Source organism: Eretmochelys imbricata, chromosome 7 (genome assembly GCF_965152235.1).
Source record: "Eretmochelys imbricata isolate rEreImb1 chromosome 7, rEreImb1.hap1, whole genome shotgun sequence".
Lineage (NCBI taxonomy): Eukaryota > Metazoa > Chordata > Testudines > Cheloniidae > Eretmochelys > Eretmochelys imbricata.
The window spans coordinates 123,956,709-123,977,018 of NC_135578.1; the positions used below are offsets into that span (position 1 = coordinate 123,956,709).

General features: G+C 59.6%; 1 protein-coding gene across 1 annotated transcript in view; it reads right to left on the reverse strand.

Moving 5' to 3' along the window:
* Nucleotides 1-19,888, reverse strand: part of LOC144267222 (prominin-1-A-like) — a 37,975-nt gene extending 18,087 nt beyond the window's left edge. Inside the window, exons 1-8 of the mRNA XM_077820918.1 lie at nt 19,759-19,888; nt 6,860-6,921; nt 6,207-6,412; nt 4,383-4,503; nt 4,064-4,127; nt 3,183-3,272; nt 604-794; nt 162-236 (exon numbers count right to left, since the gene is read on the reverse strand). Of these exons, the coding sequence (XP_077677044.1) occupies nt 162-236; nt 604-794; nt 3,183-3,272; nt 4,064-4,127; nt 4,383-4,503; nt 6,207-6,412; nt 6,860-6,921; nt 19,759-19,888 (939 nt within the window). The remainder of the gene's footprint in view (nt 1-161; nt 237-603; nt 795-3,182; nt 3,273-4,063; nt 4,128-4,382; nt 4,504-6,206; nt 6,413-6,859; nt 6,922-19,758) is intronic.
* Nucleotides 19,889-20,310: the final 422 nt, after the last annotated feature.

The following is a 20,310-nucleotide window of genomic DNA, read 5'->3' on the forward strand; positions in this document are numbered from 1 at the left end:
GCCCCAGAGCCATGGCTTGGAGACGCAGGCCGCTCGGCCGAGGCCGGCACGCCAGACTGCACCCTGGGGCAGGGAGAGCCGGCAATGCCCCTGCAGACCAGCCCCACACGGTGCCGGTCAGAGCCACGTCCCACTTGCCCCGCGCCACCCCCTGCCTGTACCTGCTGCAGGACAGCGCTCAGGTTGGCACTGGTCAGGTTACTCAGCAGTTCCAGCTGGCTGCTCACGTCTGGGACCTGGGGAAACAGGAGCATGTGGGGCTGATGCCTGGGGAGGGGGCGCCGGGCAGGAGCAGGGGGCACTGGGAGCTGGCGCCGTGTGGGCCTGGCGACGTACATACCAGCAGGGGTGGCAGGACGGTGCCCATGGCAGTGCACAGACATGAGCGCACACAGCGGGTACATCGGGGGCTTGGGGGGTATTTGCATGTCAGGGAGGTTTCAGTCCCCCCAACCCCATGCACCCGTCCAGCTCCCCATGCAACCCTGCACCACTTTGCACCACACCCAGCCCCCCATGCCAACCTGTAACCCATGCACCCATCCAGCCCCCAGGCACCCCACACCCCTGTGCCCCCGTCAGCCCCCCGTGTGCTCGTCTCACCATGCTGAAGTTGGCCTCGGGGGCCAGGCCGCTGACGGACACCTGGGAGCAGGGGTGGCCACAGCTCTGCAGGGTCCGGTTGATCTGTTCCTGCAGGCTGCTGAGGTTCTGGGTCAGCTCCCCCTGCAGCTGCTGCAGGTGCTGGCCCGACTCGTTCACGGCTCGGAGCTCCTGCTCCACCAGGTCCGTCACTGGCGGGGACAGCAAGGGGCTCCTTATGGCTCAGTCCTCGTCCCATCTGCACCGTGCCCCAACCCAGGGACAAATGGGGGAGGGGCGCACCCCTGCGACACCCCCTGACTGTGCCACAAGGGGGACCGCCGGACACCCCCAAAGTGACCCCTCAACACCTCAGTCGGGGCTGGGGCGAGCGGGACCAGCCTGTCTCAGACCACCCTGGTAACTCCATGCTGCAGGGGTGGGGGCCAGACTGGGGTCAGGGAAGGAGCTCGGAGCACCATCCGTCCAGGCCCTTGGGGCGACAGTGAATCGGGGGATCCCAGGGGATGGTTAACGGGGGAGTTTCTCCAGCCCAGGATCCCTGGGGCTCTTGGGATTCCCTGTGCCCCTCAGGTGTTGGGGCTGAGGGGGTGTGACATTCTCTACCTTGGAGGAGCGTGCTGTAACCCCCATAGTTCTCATTTTCATATAATGGTGATCTCACATATAAAGCAGAAAGAAAAGGAGGACTTGTGGCACCTTAGAGACTAACCAATTTATTTGAGCATAAGCTTTCATGAGCTGCAGCTCACTTCATCGGATGCATTCCTGTAGCTCACGAAAGCTTATGCTCAAATAAATGGGTTAGTCTCTAAGGTGCCACAAGTACTCCTGTTCTTTTTGCAAATACAGACTAACACGGCTGTTACTCTGAAACCTGTCACATAGAAAGCAGGCCTTGTAAGGTATCCAGGGAAAGGTTGTGATCTGCTGAGAGTCATTTCTCTGTCCATAGATGTGTATCGTTGATGCAGATGGAGTTATGAGATTGTGTCGTATGGTGGTCACTAAATCATGCTGGAAGTTGGGGAATCCGCCAGACGTTAGCTCCCCAGAGGCAACAGCAAGGAAAGTCACCAACCCCCGGGCAGGGTGTCAAACAACCATCCACAGCCATTGTCCAGCAAGGGAGCTACACTGCGATGACTCGCCTGCATGAGGCCCCACAAAGAGAATTGCTCAACCTTGCCTGGAGAGACCCCCCAGCCATGGCTGGACTGTGCTCCCCAAGCACATGGGCTGAGGGTATAAAACAGACAGAGTGGACACATACGGGGCCTTCTCCTGCCCCCACCTTCCCCGCGAACAACCAGGACACTAAGAAGAAGACAAGACTCCAGCACAGGAGATTGGCCCAGGTTTACAGAACAAACCCAGGCGTGAAAGTGGGCCGGTAAGAACCCGCCCCGGCCCGTACGCAGCCCACAGTAAAGCGTTGCCACAGCAGCACTGTAACCTCCCTGCCCCTTTTACCTCCCCCGTCGGTGGCCCTGCTGGTAGGGTCTGTAGGTAGGGCAAAGGGAGCAACTGCCCTGGGGCCAGCGATTTAAAAGGGCCTGGGGCTCCGGATGCCGCTGCCGAATCCAGAGCCCTGGGACCTTTAAATTGCCACTGGAGCCCCAGCAGCGCGGGCCAGGCGGCCTGGAAAGGCTGGCTGGGGAATGCTGACCCCAGCCCCGCCCCGGCTGCCCAAGGCCCCGGCCCTTCCGCGGACCGGAGCTGCCCCGGCCTCATACTGGTAAGCGTCAAGTGTTACTTTCAGCCCTGAACAAACCTGTCTATTAAGGACTGCAATATCCAATGGGATGAGAAAAACGGCTTCATTTAGTCGCTGCCCAGTCTAATAGGGTCGAGAGTTTAGACTGCGTGTTCTATTTTCTTTTCTTTTGGTAACCACTCTGACTTCTTGTGCTTTGACTTATAATCACTTAAAATCTATCTTTACAGTTAATAAATCTGTCTGTTTATTCTACCTGAAGCAGTGCGTGTGGTTTGCAGAGTGTCAGAGACTCCGCTTGGGATAACAAACCTGGTACATATCAATTTCTTTGTTAAACTGATGACCTCATAGAAGCTGGCAGCGTCCAGCGGGCATAACTGGCACTGCAAGACAGAGGTTCCTATGGTTGTGTCTGGGACCAGAGATATTGGCTGGCTAGTGTCATTCGCTTGCACAATCCAAGGAGCAGCTGACATGCCAGAGGCTGTGTGTGACCAGCCCAGGAGTGAGGGTTCTCACTACAGAGCAGGGTAAGGCTGGCTCCCAGAGTCAAAGTTTGGAGAGGCCTAGCAAACCACCGGTCCAGATAACACCAGAGGGGAATGTCACAGGGGGTTATACTGCCCCCCACTGCAGAGGTGCCCCCTGGCACCACCCCGAACCCCCCAGCTTTCCCACCAAACACCCACAGGGTTACTCTGTCCTCCCCCGCCCGCCTTAGGGGCTTGTTCCCCCTGGTGTCTGGGGACGCCCCCTTCCCTTCCTGGCAGGTGCTGGGTGGGCAGCTCTTGTAGGGGGTGAAGGGCCATGCTGTGCGTGGGGCTCCCCAACTCCCACTCCACAGCCCCAGGGCCAGTACCTTCGAGCAGACGCATGGCAGAGCCCAGCGCCCCGTACGTCTCCTCTCCCACCGCGGAGATGATCCTACTGCCCAGGATGGGCCCGATGTCTGTGGAGAAGGGGGCAGCGCTGTCACCTCGGGCCCAGCCAGACGCACGGCCACCAGGGAGTGCTCCAAACCCCGAGCCCCTGTCTGGCCCGGAGAGTTCACCCCCTGCACCACTTGCCCCCCCGTGTGGGGGCTCAGCACTGCAGCAGCCACCTGCAGCGTGGGCATGCAGGGAGGTGGGCAGCGGGCACAGAACAGGCTGGCCACGGAGCCCATGTTATGCTACGGTCCCTTGAGAGGAAGTGGCTAAATCTACGGGCTGGGAGCCAGGACTCCTAGGTTCCTTACCCCTCTGCCATTGCCCTGCTGGATGCCCATGGGCAGGTGTTGTGGGGAGAATGACCCTGGCTGGGCTGGAGGGGGCTGCGCCATGATCTGGGGGTGTGATGAGAAAGCAGCCAAGACGGAGGGGAGGGGGAGGTGAGCAAACGCCTGGAAGCCCAGAGGGGCCAGACGGGGCATGGTGCAGGAGGCCAGCCCGTGCCCCCTGCAGCCAGGAACGGGGTCCTGGGGCCCAAGGGTGCCGGGCTCCATACTGGGGCCATACAGGCAGGGAGCAGAGCCCTGTGCAGCCCGACCTCCGCCAGGGCTCTGAGCGCTGGGGCAGGGCATCCCCAAGGGCTAGCCCAGGCAGGCCATGAGAAGCACTGGGCGGATCAGATCACACATCCCCATCCCCACCGCCCCAGGGCCACGCCCTGCCCCAGCCCCCAAAGCCCCCTGCCCCAGAGCCAGGTCCCCAGGGCCATGCCCTGCCCCAGCCCCCCATGGCCCCCTGTGCACAGACTCACCCTGGAGGCTGCGGTTGGCCTGGCTCACCGGCACTTTGCTGTTGTCAGTGATTATATCCACCTGCTGCGGGGACAAGGAGAAGGGGGGTGAATACAGGCCAGGCTGGGGAGAGGGCTCCCATTCCCACAGGGGGACTGCACCATACCCAGCAGCAATGGACTAACTCAGGGGGCTGCGTGGGTCACCTCAGGGCAGGCGCCTGGCATCCCTGCCCTGTGCAGACCCTGGGATTCACGCCCTGCTGGTCTCTGGCCCGCAGGACAGGTGAGGTGCGGGGGGCTCCGGCAGGCAGGTGAGCAGCGGGGGCACCGCGTGTACCTGGGGGATGGAGCGGATGAAGATGCTCAGGTTGTCCAACGTGGTGTTGAGGGCACCGAAGCTGCCGTTCACGGCGCGGGAGACGCGGTCGTTACTGATGAAAGCGCAGACATTCCCAGCCCTGGGACAAGGAGAAAAGGGGGCAGGGACAGCATCAGCACATGGAGACCTGGGGGGGCCCTAGCTGTGTGTGCTGAGCCCCCAGACTGTCCATGCATAGAGGGGCCTGCTCACAGCAAATGGCGTCATGCTCTGAGAGTCAGGACTCCTGGGCTCTGCCAGGGCCTTGCTGTGCCAGCTCAGGCAGGGCACTGCGCCACCCCGTGCCTCAGTTTCCCCCCGGTGAGGTCCACCCTTGGGGGTGAGGGGCATAACTAACAAGCCAGCATAAAGCGCGGCTTGCAATGAATGTGCCAGCCCTGCAGCTTCATCCCAATTCCAGGTCCACAGTCACCGCACTGACCCCCCTTTCCTGAGGGTGACAACGGCACCATCACGAACCCCGGGGGTCACCGGGCCGCACACACGGAGCCTGTGAGCTTTGCTGCCACAGCAGGGGTCAATCCCTGGCCACTACCGGCTGAGCTAAAGCAGAATCACCACTCAGGGTACCGGGTTTATGACACACAGATTAGCAGCTCTGCCCTTGCCCAGTAGGGAGCAGAGTGGCTAGCCAGTCCATGGCAAGCACTTCTAGAACCCTTCCCCCTTCTGAGGGGCTCAGTGGGAGCTAGGCCCCCAACCTGCCTCCCATGATCCCTTGGGACACTCCAGACGTTGCACGGGTTAACCAGTCAATTCCCCCTTGGCACGAGAGAATGCCATCCTCCCTGTCACAGAGATGGAGAAACTGAGTCAGAAGGGAGTGACCTGCCCCAGCAGGCCCAGCCAGGGCCCAGCTGGATCTCCAAGTGCCGGATCCCCAGCTCCCTGGCCATTGCTCCAGCATCACCTTGCTGCTCATACTTAGTGGAGGGAGCGGGGGGCTAGCCCCCGCATTCCTGGTCACTAGCTGGGTGTCCCCCCGCAGGTGATTCCGAGGCACCATAGCCTGGAACGCTCTAACCCCAGGTTGAACTCGGACCTTGACTTCCTGAGGCTTCTGGCCCTTTGTCCTCAGGCAGGAATCTGCTCCTGCGAACAATGGGGACTTCCTGGCAGGTCTCCACTCCCTGCCTCGCCCATCTGCTTTCCCAGCAGCTCTCGCCCGCAGGCAGCAGCGTCTGCCCCTCCCCATTACATCTGGGCGCCCCAGGCTTGCACCAGCCGCTCCCCACCCAAAGGCGTCTCCTGGCTCCAGAGAGCTGGGACTCCTCATCCCAGCTGCTCTCCAGCCAGAACCTCAGCCCCGGGGGAGCAGGGCTCCGTGCGATGGGTCGTGCACGCAAGTGTGTTCGTCCCCTGGGTGGGATCACAGCCTCAGCCCAGATAAAGCCTCCAGGGCGCCCACACCCGCGGGCTCCGGGGCATGAGCTGGGCGCCAGGAGGAAACTTCTTCCAAAAGGGCAACAACACAGCACAGCCGGGTGGACTGGGGGGGTTAGAGTAGCTGGCCCAGGCCACCGCAGTGTGCGAGAAGAGATGACCGGAGCCGGTGGACGAGGCCAGCCTGGGGACCCAGGGATCTGCCTAGCTCAGAGGGGGTTAGTAATGCCTGGTCATCCAGAGCCCTACCCAACCCCCCTCCATATACAGGGTAACTGCCCCCCCTGCCCCCCATGGGGCCAGCAATGCAGGGCCAGGCAGCAATGCAAGAGCCCGCGAGGCTCGGGCTCTGCGCTGAAATGAGGCCGCAGAGGTGCTGGGCCAGAGCGCGGCACTCACAGGAGGAGGGTGGTGACCAGCAGCACCGAGAGGAAGAGCGTCCTGCGCTGGCAGCCCGTGCGTTTGCTCTGTTTCTGGTACATCGTCCCCCCGCAGTTCCCACAGCAGCGGCAGCAGCAGAAGCAAAAGCCGACCAGGGGCATGAGGACGATGAAGAGGAGGCCGATGGCCGTGCAGACCAGGAAGCCCACCTCATAAACCAGCACCTAGGGCGAGAGCACCAGCATTAGCAACGTCCATCCCAGCAGGGCCCGCGGCCCTGGGCGTCACGCCTGCCCACAGAAAGGCAGCTGCCTCTGGGCCGGAGCGTGGCAGCCTAGGGCAGGCGGTGAAGGAGCGACACTGCGGGGAAGGCCCAAGGATTTGGGGAGGCAGAAAGGAGTCACCGGCTCTGAAACCTGGCCAGGCCGCCGGGCTTTCGAATTGGGCAGCGTGCCTTGGGGTTTGATTCTTTCAAAGCGCTCCAGCCTGCTGTCCCTGTCTGCAGCATGGATGGCATCGCTGGGAGAGGGGCGGGGGGGGGAAAAGGGACATCACTTGGGGCATGGCTGACCTCAGAGTCCCCACTAAGCCCTGACAGGGACCTTCTCCCTCGGTGCCTGTGGGGGGGCCTTGCCCCATGCCCTTCCCCGTGGCCCCGCCAGGGCCCTCACCTCTTTGTACACGGCAGGGTCCATAATGTCATTTTTCTGCTGGATCAAGTTGGTGAGGAGTTCTGGGGAAAGGAGCAAAGAGGGAAGTTAGCACCCCAGAGATGCCACAGCCCAAAGGGACTGTCCTGCCCCCCGCCTGCCTGCCCCAGTCCAACTGGCCGCATGACCCAGGCCCGAGAATTCACCCAGCAACTCCTGCTTCGAGCCCAGGAATCCGGGGCCATGCTGGATGTCACAGAGTGTGGGGGAGTTCGGGCCCTGCACCCCTCTTCCTGGGATTCACCGTGACTCTCAGCCAGCCAGTAAAGCGGAAGGGTTATTGGACAATAGGAACACAGTCTAAAACAGAGCTTGTGGGTACAACCAGCACCCCTCAGTCAAGTCCTTCTGGGGGGGCAGGGAACTTAGACCCCAGCCCTGGAGTTCCCTGCATTCCACCACCCAGCACCAAACTGAAACTAAACCCCCTCCAGCCAGCTCCCTCCTGCAGCCTTTGTCCAGTTCCCCCAGCAGAGGTGTCACCTCCCCCATCCCCATCCTGGCTCAGATAACAGGCTCTCAGGTCTCCCATTGAAACCCCCCTGCCACATTCCCAGGTCAACACTCCCCCCTCCCTGCTGCATCACATCTCTCCCCCCTTCGAGACTGAACTGAGCGGGGTCACTCTGACCAGTGACCTGGGGAAGTTCAGGGCCTCCTCTCCGGGACAGCGCATCCGCTATCAGGTTGGCATTTCCCTTCACGTGGACCACGTCCATGTCGTAATCCTGCAGGAGCAGGCTCCATCTCAGGAGCTTGGCGTTGGCTCCTTTCATCTGGTGCAGCCAGGTCAGGGGAGAGTGGTCGGTGTACACGGTGAAGTGTCGCCCGAAGAGATAGGGCTCTAGTTTCTTGAGGGCCCACACCATGGCCAGTCACTGCTTCTCGATGGCCGCGTAGTGTTGCTCCCGGGGTAGCAACTTCTTGCTCAGGTACACGATGGGGTGTCTCTCCCCCTTTTCATCCTCCTGCATTAACACAGCCCCCAGTCCCGTGTCGGAGGCGTCGGTGAACACCACAAAGGGCTTGTCAAAGTCTGGGTTTGCCAGAACTGGGCCACTGACCAGAGCCTCCTTCAGCGCCCGGAAAGCCTCCTGGCACTGCTCGGTCCAGACCACCTTGTCTGGCTTCCCCTTCTTGCATAGCTCCGTGATGGGGGTGGCTATGGCGCTAAAGTGGGGCACAAATCTTCGGTAGTATCCTGCCATCCCAATAAAGGCTTGGACCTGCTTTTTGGTGTGGGGAGCGGGCCAGTCTCTGATCACCTCCACCTTGGCTGGTTCTGGCTTTAGGCGGCCGCTCCCCACCCGATGGCCCAGGTAAGATACTTCTGCCATCCCCACCTTGCACTTCTCCGCTTTTACAGTCAGCCCAGCCCCCTGGAGTTGGTCCAGCACTTGTCTAACCTGGGACACGTGGTCCTACCAGATCTGGCTAAAGACACAGATGTCATCAATATACGCCACAGCAAAACTCTCCATCCCCCTCAGTAGCTGGTCCACCAGGCGCTGGAAGGTGGCCGGCGCTCCCTTGAGGCCGAAAGGCAGGGTCAGGAACTCGTAGAGCCCCAGAGGGGTGATAAAGGCCGATTTCAGCCGGGCATCTGCATCCAGCGGCACTTGCCAGTAGCCCTTTGTAAGGTCCATGGTGGTAAGGTACCGAGCTCCTCCCAGCTTGTCTAGGAGCTCATCAGGCCTGGGCATGGGGTAGGCATCCGATACAGTGATGGCATTGAGCTTCCCATAGTCCACACAGAACGAGATCGACCCGTCCTTTTTGGGGACCAGCACCACGGGTGAGGCCCAAGGGCTGGCAGATGGCTGGATCACCCCCAAAGCCAGCATGTCCCGGACCTCTCTTTCCAGGTCCTGAGCAGTTTTCCCTGTGACTCGGAAAGGGGAGCATCTTATTGGCGGGTGCAACCCTGTCTGCACCCGGTGGACAGTCAGATTAGTGCGTCCAGGCTGGTTGGAAAACAGCTGTCGGTACAGATGCAGCACCCCCCTGATCTCAGCTTGCTGGGCAGGGGTTAGCTGGTCCGAGAGGGAAACTGTTTCCAGTGGGGAACCAGCTCTGGTCCCAGGGAATAGATCTACTAAAGGGTCATCTCCCTGCTCCTCCCAATGTCCACACACAGCCAACACCACATTCCCCCTGGCATAATATGGCTTCATCATATTCACATGGTACACCCGGTGGTGGTGCGCCCGGTTAGACAGCTCCACCACATAGTTTACCTCGTTTGGCTGCTTGATGACCTTGAAAGGGCCCTCCCAGGCGGCCTGTAGTTTGTTCTTTCTCACGGGGATGAGAACCATCACCGGATCCCCGGTGGCGTAGGCATGGGCCCGTGCCCTGCGGTCATACCAGACCTTCTGCTTCTTCTGGGCTCTGGTCAGATTCTCCCTGGCCAGGCCCATGAGTTCAGCCAGTCTCTCTCGGAAGATCAGGACATACTCCACCACTGACTCTCCATCGGGAGTGGCCTTCCCCTCCCACTCGTCTCTCATCAGGTTCAGGGGGCCCCTCCCCCTCCTTCCATATAACAGTTCGAAAGGCGAAAATCAGGTAGACTCCTGGGGCACCTCCCTGTACGCGAACAGCAGGTGAGGTAAGTACTTGTCCCAATCCTGCGGGTGCTGGTGCATAAAGGTTTTCAGCATCATCTTTAGCGTCCCATTGAACCTCTCCACTAGCCTGTTGGATTGGGGGTGATAAGCTGAGGCCCAGTTGTGCCGGACCCCACATTTCTCCCACAAGCACCGGAGCAGGGCCGACATGAAGTTGGAGCCTTGGTCTGTCAAGACTTCCTTGGGGAACCCCACTCGGCTGAAAATGGTCAGGAGCGCATCTGCCACGGTGTCTGCTTCAATGGAAGCTAAGGGCACTGCCTCGGGGTAGTGGGTGGCAAAATCTACCACCACCAGAATGTATTTCTTCCCCGACCGGGTCGTCTTGCTGAGAGGCCCCACGATGTCCATGGCCACCTTCTGGAAAGGCTCCTCTATGATGGGCAAAGGTCTCAAAGCCGCTTTCCCCTTGTCCCGGGCCTTCCCCACCCTCTGACAGGGATCACAGGATCGGCAATACTGCCGGACAGAGGTAAAGACCCCGGGCCAGTAAAAGTTCTGTAGCAACCTCTGCCGGGTGCGCCGGATTCCCTGGTGCCCTGCGAGGGGGATGTCATGGGCCAGGTACAGGAGCTTGCGGTGATACTTCTGGGGGACCACCAGCTGCCTCCTGATCCCACAGGACTCTACTTCCCTTGTGGGAGCCCATTCTCGGTACAGGAACCCCTTCTCCCACAGGAACCTCTCCTGGCAGCCTCTCCTCATGGTCCATCCCACACTGAGGTCGGCCAGGTCCCTGAGCTTCCGCAAGGAGGGATCTTTCCTCAACTCGGCCTGGAACTCAGCGGCTGGGGAAGGGATGGGGCCCGGTTCCCCCTCAGTGGCCAGGTCTGAGGCCTCCGCCTCTCTGAGCCGTGCCCCTTGGCGCTCACTCCCCGCCCGGGTAGGGTCCTGCGCCTCCTATGTGGTACCCTCCCCGAGGTTGGGGCGCAGTACCTCTTGCCAGCTCTGGCTACAGGTCATGACCAGGGCGTTCTGGGGGTTGCTTGGCCAGTCCTCTAGGCCCCCCCATCAACACCTCAGTGGGCAAATGGTGGTGCACCCCCACCTCCTTAGGGCCCTCCTTGGCCCCCCATTTCAGGTGTACCCTTGCCACGGGCACCTTGAATGGAGTCCCACCCACCCCCGTCAGGGTCAGGTAGGTGTTGGGCACCACCCGATCTGGGGCCACCACCTCAGGCCGGGCCAGCGTCACCTCCGCGCCCTGATCCCAGTATCCATTGACCTTCCTCCCATCCACCTCCAAGGGAACAAGGCACTCTCTCCGGAGGGACAGCCCCGCGCCCACCCTGTAAACTGAGCACCCTGAGTCCAGAGCCTCCAGCCCTCTGGCGGAGCTGGCCTGGGGTACTCTTCCCTCCTGAGCAGATGGTAAGCTGTCAGCCCCCCTTGCCTGGGCCGTCTGCCCCTCGTCCAGCTGGGTCCCTACCCAGTTAACCCTGGGTAGGTTGAGTCCGCTCAGTCTGTCCCTGAGCCTGGGTCCCCGGGTCCATACGTGGCCTCTCTGGCCACAGTGATAGCAGCTCAGGTCACATTGGTCCCCTCAACCGGGTCGGAGGGGCCCGACGCCAGGCGTTCCCCTTGGGAGGGGGTTCTCCCTATTTCCCCGCTGGGAGGCCCCATGGTGACTCTCTCTCTGCATTGGGGGGGGGGGGGCCTGTCATAAATATAAAGGGAAGGGTAAACCCCTTTGAAATCCGTCCTGGCCAGGGGAAAGCTCCTCTCACCTGTAAAGGGTTAAGAAGCTAAAGGTAACCTCGCTGGCACCTGACCAAAATGACCAATGAGGAGACAAGATACTTTCAAAAGCTGGGAGGAGGGAGAGAAACAAAGGGTCTGTGTCTGTCTGTGTGCTGGGTCTTGGCTGGGGATAGACCAGGAATGGAGTCTTAGAACTTTTAGTAAGTAATCTAGCTAGGTATGCGTTAGATTATGATTTCGTTAAATGGCTGAGAAAAGAATTGTGCTGAATAGAATAACTATTTCTGTCTGTGTATCTTTTTTGTAACTTAAGGTTTTGCCTAGAGGGGTTCTCTATGTTTTGAATCTAATTACCCTGTAAGATATCTACCATCCTGATTTTACAGGGGGGATTTCTTTATTTCTATTTACTTCTATTTTTTATTAAAAGTCTTCTTGTAAGAAACTGAATGCTTTTTCATTGTTCTCAGATCCAAGGGTTTGGGTCTGTGGTCACCTATGCAAATTGGTGAGGCTTTTTATCCAACATTTCCCAGGAAAGGGGGGGGTGCAAGTGTTGGGAGGATTGTTCATTGTTCTTAAGATCCAAGGGTCTGGGTCTGTAGTCACCTAGGCAAATTGGTGAGGCTTTTTACCAAACCTTGTCCAGGAAGTGGGGTGCAAGGTTTTGGGAAGTATTTTGGGGGGGAAGGACGCGTCCAAACAGCTCTTCCCCAGTAACCAGTATTAGTTTGGTGGTGGTAGCGGCCAGTCCAAGGACAACGGGGGGAATATTTTGTACCTTGGGGAAGTTTTTGACCTAAGCTGGTAAAGATAAGCTTAGGAGGTTTTTCATGCAGGTCCCCACATCTGTACCCTAGAGTTCAGAGTCGGGGGGGAACCTTGACATGGTGTCTCTCCCTCCTCCCAGCTTTTGAAAGTATCTTGTCTCCTCATTGGTCATTTTGGTCAGGTGCCAGCGAGGTTACCTTTAGCTTCTTAACCCTTTACAAGTGAGAGGAGCTTTCCCCTGGCCAGGAGGGATTTCAAAGGGGTTTACCCTTCCCTTTATTTTTATGACAGGGCCTGTTCTTTTGGGACTCCTTCCTACTACCCCCTGACCGACTGTTCACAAACTCATCAGCCAGCTGCCCTGCGTGCTGGGGGTTCTCGAGCTTTTTGTCCACCAACCACAGCCTCAGGTCAGAAGGGCACTGTTCATACAGTTGCTCCAGTACGATTAGGTCAAGCAGGTCCTCTTTAGCTTGGGCCCCAGCTGTCCACTTGCGGGCATACCCCTGCATCCGGTTGACCAGTTGTAGGTAGGTGACCTCAGGCGTTTTACGCTGACTCTGGAACCTTCTCCGGTACATCTCGGGGGTCAGCCCAAACTCACGGAGCAGGGCCTGTTTGAACAGTTCATAGTCCCCTGCCTCCGGCCCTGTCATCCGGCTGTACACCTCCACGGCTTTGGGGTCCAGTAAGGGGGTGAGAAACTGGAGCCTGTCTCCGGGGTCAACCCTGTGCAACTCGCAGGCATTCTCAAAGGCCGTCAGGAAGCTATCTATGTCCTCCCCCTCCTTATGCTGGGCCAGGAAGCACTTATCAAAGCTCCTTGCAGTCTTGGGTCCCCCCTCACTCACCGCAGCCGGGGCCCCACTGCTCCTCAGCCTGGCCAGCTCCAGCTCATGGTGTCTCTGCTTCTCTTCATGCTGCCTCTGTTTCTCCTTCTCCTCCTGCTCATGTTGACGTTGTTTTTCATGATCCTCCAGCTCCCTCATTTCATCTCCCTCTCCCATTCCAGCCGCATCCGCTCCAGGGATGGGGAGCTCTGCCGGGAGGATCCCCTGCCGGCTGCCGGGGTTAGGGTGCCCTCGGTATTCGCTGGGCTTCCCCCAACCCCTCCCCCAGGCATAGGTAGGAAGGGTCTCAGGATGTCCTCAGCAGCAGTCTGACCCCTCCCAGCCCGGTTAGGCCCCAGGGCCCACGCTGCGTCCACCGGGCGCCTTCCCTCAGGGACAGGGATCAGGTCATCCAAGCAATCCCTCTCCTCCAACTGGACAATCAGCTGTTCCTTGGTGGACCTCCCGATGTGCAGCCCCCTCTGCCTGCACAGCTCCACCAGGTCGCTCTTCAGGCGTTTAGCGTACATCTCCCTGCTGGCCACTCGCAGGCCGGGCAGCTTTCCACGGTTTCCAGGAAGAACCCCGTGGGTGCCAGTCCTTCTTGAGGTCACCGCCTCTTTGCCAGGGTCGAGCTGCAGACTCCTCCGCCCCTGGGACCGCTCACTGCAATCCCCCGGGGGACCCTGTTTCTGCAAGAGTCCTTCTCTCGGGTCACACACTGCCAGGGTTTACCCACCCCCTGAAACCGTCTCTCTCTGAATCTTCAGCACACCTGGTCCCCGTCAATCCCCCTTCATTTTACTGCTCCCCAATCACTTACTGCAGGAAGCACCGTCCATGGGGTGCAGCAGGTCCCACCACTGCCACCAGTTGACACAGAGTGTGGGGGAGTCCGGGCCCTGCACCCCTCTTCCTGGGATTCACTGTGACTCTCAGCCAGCCAATAAAGCAGAAGGTTTATTGGACAATAGGAACACAGTCCAAAACAGAGCTTGTGGGTACAACCAGGACCCCTCAGTCCAGTCCTTCTGTGGGGAGGGAGCTTAGACCCCAGACTTGGGGTTCCCTGCGTTCCACCACCCAGCACAAAAGTGAAAACAAACCCCCCCCCAGCAGGCTCCCTCCTGCAGCCTCTGTCCACATTCCTGGGCAGAGGTGTTACCTCCCCCTCCCCCTCCTGGCTCAGGTGACAGGCTCTCAGGTCTCCCATCCCCAGGGAAACCCCCCTGCCACATTCCCAGCTCAACACTCCCCCTCCCTGCTGCGTCACACTGGAGCAGGACTCTCAGGGACAATCCCTGGTTACGTCAACACTGCACTAAACGCCCATGGCTGGTCCGGGTCAGCTGGGTCAGGCTGCCCAGGATCCACGGCACAGAGCCCCGAGCCATGGCAGCACTGCCTCCCCCAGCGAGCCCCAGCCCAGGTCCCCCTCTCCAGCAGGAGGGTCCCCTGCTCCCTGGTGCTCTCACTTCTCCCCCCGGGTCCTGGTCACCCCGGCCCCTCCCTCCTTACGACCCGGAGCTCGAGGGCAGAAGGGTTTGTGTGGCAGGGACACTGCTGAGCAAAAGGCTGGTGCTGCAGGGAGTGGGATGGGGCTCAGCAGGGGGCGCTCTCCCCTCGCAGTCAGCGCTGACCCTAGTGCAAGGATAGGGGGCGCTGTGCTGCAGGGAGTGGGGTGGGGCTCAGCAGGGGGCGCTCTCCCCTCGCAGTCAGCGCTGACCCTAGTGCAAGGATAGGGGGCGCTGTGCTGCAGGGAGTGGGGTGGGGCTCAGCAGGGGGCGCTCTCCCCTCGCAGTCAGCGCTGACCCTAGTGCAAGGATAGGGGGCGCTGTGCTGCAGGGAGTGGGGTGGGGCTCAGCAGGGGGCGCTCTCCCCTCGCAGTCAGCGCTGACCCTAGTGCAAGGATAGGGGGCGCTGTGCTGCAGGGAGTGGGGTGGGGCTCAGCAGGGGGCGCTCTCCCCTCGCAGTCAGCGCTGACCCTAGTGCAAGGATAGGGGGCGCTGTGCTGCAGGGAGTGGGGTGGGGCTCAGCAGGGGGCGCTCTCCCCTCGCAGTCAGCGCTGACCCTAGTGCAAAGATAGGGGGTGCTGTGCTGCAGGGAGTGGGGTGGGGCTCAGCAGGGGGCACTCTCCCCTCACAGTCAGCGCTGACCCTAGTGCAAGGATAGGGGGCGCTGTGCTGCAGGGAGTGGGGTGGGGCTCAGCAGGGGGCGCTCTCCCCTCGCAGTCAGCGCTGACCCTACTGCAAGGATAGGGGGCGCTGTGCTGCAGGGAGTGGGGTGGGGCTCAGCAGGGGGCGCTCTCCCCTCGCAGTCAGTGCTGACCCAGTGCAGCGTACGGGGTGCAGGGACTGGGGGTGCCATCTGTCCCTGTGGAAAGCAGAAATCACAGGACTGCAGTGGGGATCACGTCCCCCGGCCACGCTGGGCTGTGAGCACCTCAGCTGACAGTCTCTTTCCCAGGGGTTGATGTACAGACATGGGCCGGGCTCACCCCACCACAATGGGCACCAGGGACACCATCCTGCTGGGGCATATCCAGAGGATGTTCTCTCGCGAGTGCATTTCCAGCATCCAGCCAGGCCTGGCAAACCCACAGCCCTAATTCCAAACTGCATGAACTCCTCCCTTTCCAGCTGGGACTGGTTTCCTTCCCCTGTTCTGCTTTCCCCAGACCCACTATGTATTTGGCAAGCTCTCCAGGGCACAGCCCCACACCGTCACACCTGTGCGGCAGCCGGAAACAAACCATGAAATCAAACAAGTCAGGTCACTGCCAAGAACCAGATGGCTTGTTTGCAAACTACAAAACAAACAGGAGGTCCAAAGGGGTGACAAGGAAACACAAGCTCAGGGGAGGAAAAGGGAGCAAACAAAAGCACCTCAGGCCCTTGCAAAAAGCAGGGGAACCGGTCCAGATTGGGTCAGGGGTTATGTGGTTTGGCGGAACCAGAGCACTTTCCGAACTGTGTGTCATGATTGCTTCACCTTCCAGTGCGGTGCAGACACCCTGGGGGCGGAACATGGCAGCTGTTTAGCAGCACCCAGCAGCCGGAAGCGAAAGCGTCTCCCGTGCTTGGTGCAGAAGGACCGGTCTGGGCAGACACCAGGGCTAGTCGCTCTAGGATCTTAGCTCACCACAAGCAGCCAGGACCTTGGTCGTATGGCTCCTTTGAGAGATGATCCCTCCAGCACCCCCTGGGCACTGGCTCACAGGGAAGAATCAGCAACCCCACTGCCTGCACCCTCTGGCTTTCCTAGGCAGTCTCCCCCACAACCCACACTAGACACAGGTCACCCCTCTCCATCACTGGCCCACATCTGCGTGCATTACAAATGGGGAAGACTCATTATCCTCGTTTTACAGAGCAGAGAAACGGAGGCACAGAGAGCCCGAAGCCAGAGTTTTCACTGACCTCGGGTGCTCAAGCTGAGACCCCTAACAAAGGGGCCTGACTCTCAGAGAGGCTGGGCCCCACAAACCATCTCTGGCCAGCAGGACCCGCTGGCGCTGTGAGCTCTGCAGCTCCCCAGGGGCCCCAAATTCAGTAGACACTTTGGAAAAATCGGCCCCATGCGACTCGCCCCAGCCCGCAGAGTGAGTGTGGCATGCGACCCAGGAGTCCTGGCTCCCAGGTCTGTGCTTTAACAGGGGCTGGTAGGCTGTCACCACGCAGATCTTCCTGCAGTGGCTCAAAGCAGACCAGAGAGTCCTGCACTCGGAGATGAAGGATTCCCAGCTCCTTCCAGCTGGCTCGCCAAGTCAGCAAGGGACAGAGGGAGGGATAACTCCGTGGTTTGAGCATTGGCCTGCTAAACCCAGGGTTGTGAGTTCAATCCTTGAGGGGGCCATTTAGGGATCTGGGGCAAAAATTGGGGATGGGTCCTGCTTTGAGCAGGGGGTTGGACTAGATGACCTCCTGAGGTCCCTTCCAACCCTGAGATTCTATGAGTTTATGACAGAGCTGGTCTGGGTGCTCCCCTCAGGACCCCACCCGCTACTGACTCACAAACTCAGTTCAGGCTCTGCAGAGAGGAGCCCAATCCTGGCAGCTGCCAGGGGAGAACGGAAGAATGGCCAAACTGGGTCACACCAACAGTGTCTCTAGCCCAGGATCCCGGCCAGAGCGCGCTTAGAAAATATCACCGGCTGGGTCACCAAAAGCAGCTGGATGATGGGATGAAACAAGCCTCATGGGACGTAAGAACGGCCAGACTGGGTCAGACCCAAGGTCCATCTAGCCCAGGATCCTGTCTGCCGACAGTGGCCAATGCCAGGTGCCCCAGAGGGACTGAACAGAACAGGGAATCATCAGGTGACCCATCCCCTGTCGTTCCCTCCCAGCTTCTGGCAAACAGAGGCTAGGGACACACAGATCATGGAGTTGCTTCCCTGCCCATCCTGGCTAATAGCCATTGCTGGACCTGTCCTACAGGAACTGATCTAGTTCTTTTCTGAACCCAGTTATAATTTTGACCCTCACAACATCCCCTGGTAACGAGTTCCATGGGCTGACTGCTCAGAAGTACTTTCTTGTGTTTGTTTTAAACCTGCTGCTTGTTCATTCCATGCGGTGACCCTGGTTTGTGTTACGTGAAGGGGTAAATAACACTTCCCTGGTCACTGGCTCCACCCCCAGTCACGATTTTATAGCCCTCGATCACACACCCCCCTTAGTTGTCTCTTTGCCAAGATGAACAGCCCCAGTCTTATTAATCTCCCCATATATGGAAGCTGTTCCAGCCCCTAATCACTTTTGTTGCCCTGCTCCGTACTTTTTCCAATTCTAATGTATCGTTTTTGAGACGGGACCACCAGAACTGCACGCAGTGTTCATGGTGTGGGCGTGTCCTGGATTTCTACAGTGGCATTACGATATTTTCTGGTTTTTGATCTATCCCTTTCCTAATAGTTCCTAACATGCTGGTTGCTTTTTTGAAGGAAGCTGCACATTGAGTGGATGTTTTCAGAGAACGATCCATGATGACGCTGAGATGTCTCTCTTGAGCTTATTTAGATCCCACAATTTTGTACTTATAGTGGGGATTTTGTCTGTGTTTATCAACATTGAATTTCATCTGCCGATGCCGTTCTCCTGCCGAGGGACAAGGTGGTTAGGTCACAGCTTTTACTGCACCTTCGGTTGGTGAATCACAATAGAACCTGGTCCAGTAAAAGATATTACCTCACCGACCTGGTGTCTCTAATATCCTGGGACCCACCCAGCTTCCACACCGCTGCATACCTCTTGTTGCCCAGTCACCCAGTTTAGCGAGATCCCTTTGTACCTCTTCGCAGTCTGCTTTGGATTTAACTATCTGGAGTAGCTTTGTATCGTCTGCAAACTTTGCCCCCTCCCTGTTTACCCCTTTTTCCTTGTAATGGACAGAGATAAACAATAAACTGTCACATACAAGTCCTGAGAATACCAGGAAGGCCCCTGATCACGCCCCGTGTAGACACACTGCTCTGACCCAGAGCACAACACAACTCACCCCTCAGGGCCAGATGCCAGCGACAGCGCGGGGCGGCAGGAGGTGTCCGCGCAAGCCGGCTCTAGGGCCCCAGCCCGCAGGCCCCACTCATGACGGAGGGCTTTGGGGCCAGCCTGTCATTCAGACTGGGTCCCAGAGTGCTTTACAGAGCCCCCGCCAAGGGAGAGCGGGTCTCGAGGCCTTGCAGGTGAAATCGGTGACCTGAAGTCTGGGTATATTTGTTGTGCAACCCATTCACTGACACTCTATGCACCACTGCTGAGGCAGACGTGGTCACAAACCGTGCGCAGGCCACCCCCTGCTCTCAGGACTCTCAGCTCAACGCCAGGGCCCAGCTCCCACGGAGCAAATCTGCCCCCAGAACCGGCTCTGGCCAGATAAACGAAGGCAGAGCGAACTCTCCTGCCCCTTGAAATGGCTCCCCCAAAACTAGTCTGCATCACAAACCCACCCCCAATGCAACACTCCTGAGGCTGAGCGCAGCTCGCTGCCTCCGGGGAACAGCACCTCCTGGGACTCCCCCACGGCCCCACGGATAACGAGGGGCGGAGGGCTCAGCGGGGAGACGAGTCTCACTGAGATGCATCCTCTGGCCCAGCTGGGTCTCTGCCTCATCTCCCATCAATGACCCCATCCACAGTGCCCCCTTTGTCCCCTACCCCAAATCTTTCCCCACTGGCCCCTGTCATGGCCTCCTGCCAGCCTCCCTTCATTCCCGTCCCTCGGGACTCCCCCACCCCACGTCCCCTCCAAGAGGCAGTGGTAACTGGTTCACTTTAACAAGCCCCACCAGGCTGCACATCCCTCCCGCGGGATGTTGTAACCCACACCACAGCCCTTCTGTCTGTTACACTCCGCATTGCGCCACTCCCCATGCAGAGCTGCCAGCCCGCGCTGCCTTCGGGCTCAGCCTGCAGCAGGCTCCATGCGCTCCATAGATCTCAGGGCGCTTTGCACACATGCATCGCAATCCCATCCGAATGGTGGGGAAACTGAGGCACGGGCAGGGGCATGACCAGCCCAAGCTCCGGCAGCAAGCGAGAGCCAGCAAGCCAGGCATAGAATCCAGGAGTCCGGCCCCCCAGCCTGAGGTCCTGGGCATGGGGCCATGCTGCCTCCTGTGATAATGCGTTCGGCTAACGAGCTGCGGAGCACTGAGCAGCAAATGCCAGGGTGGCAGACACAGATCTGGGGTTCCACACAGGGCCTGGGGGACATTCAGGGCAGGGAGCGGAGGGAGAACATGTGTGGATGGTGCTGAAAACAGCTCTTCAAATGGGATCCTGAAGGGACCCAAGTAACCTAGATCTGACCCTTCCCTGCCCCACACATCAGTGCCTGGGAGCTGCAGCCACTTGCCCTGCCCCACACTGGGAAACCCAGAGAGAGGAGGAGGGGCAGCCTGGGGATGCCCGCACCATGCTCTTACCGGCTGGGAAGGCATTTGGCTGTACCAGCCCCAGGAAGGAGTGCACCATGCTGGTCAGGCCGGGCAAGCTGCCCGCGGGGGGCACTGGCTCCGGCTGGTACTCCGGCTGCAAGAGGTTCTGCATGGCCATCGTGGGCTGAGCTCCGGGGCAGCTCCAAGGGCCGCTGGGGGGAACACGCCACTCTGGGGGTGCAGTTAGCTCCTGGCCTTCCTTCACACGGTGCTCCCCAGCAGGGCTCGGGCACGCCCGGCAAGGCCAGGCTCCTGGAACAGACAAGAGGTGTGAGCTGGCCACAGACCCAGCAGGGCACTGGGCCCAGCAGGAAACACAGAGGAGAAATAAAACACCGGCTACTTCCTGTGGGGGGGGGAGAAGATAGAGGTGTGGCGTGCCGGCAGGGAGACACACATCAGGGCCGGGCCAGGCCAGGCCAGATATGGGGCAGCCCCGTCACACACTGCAGATTTGGGGGTGGGGGGAGTGAGCTGGGGACGCCCCATAACGCTACAGAGCAGGGGAGCTGGAGAAGGAGTCCTTACCCTTTCCCAGCA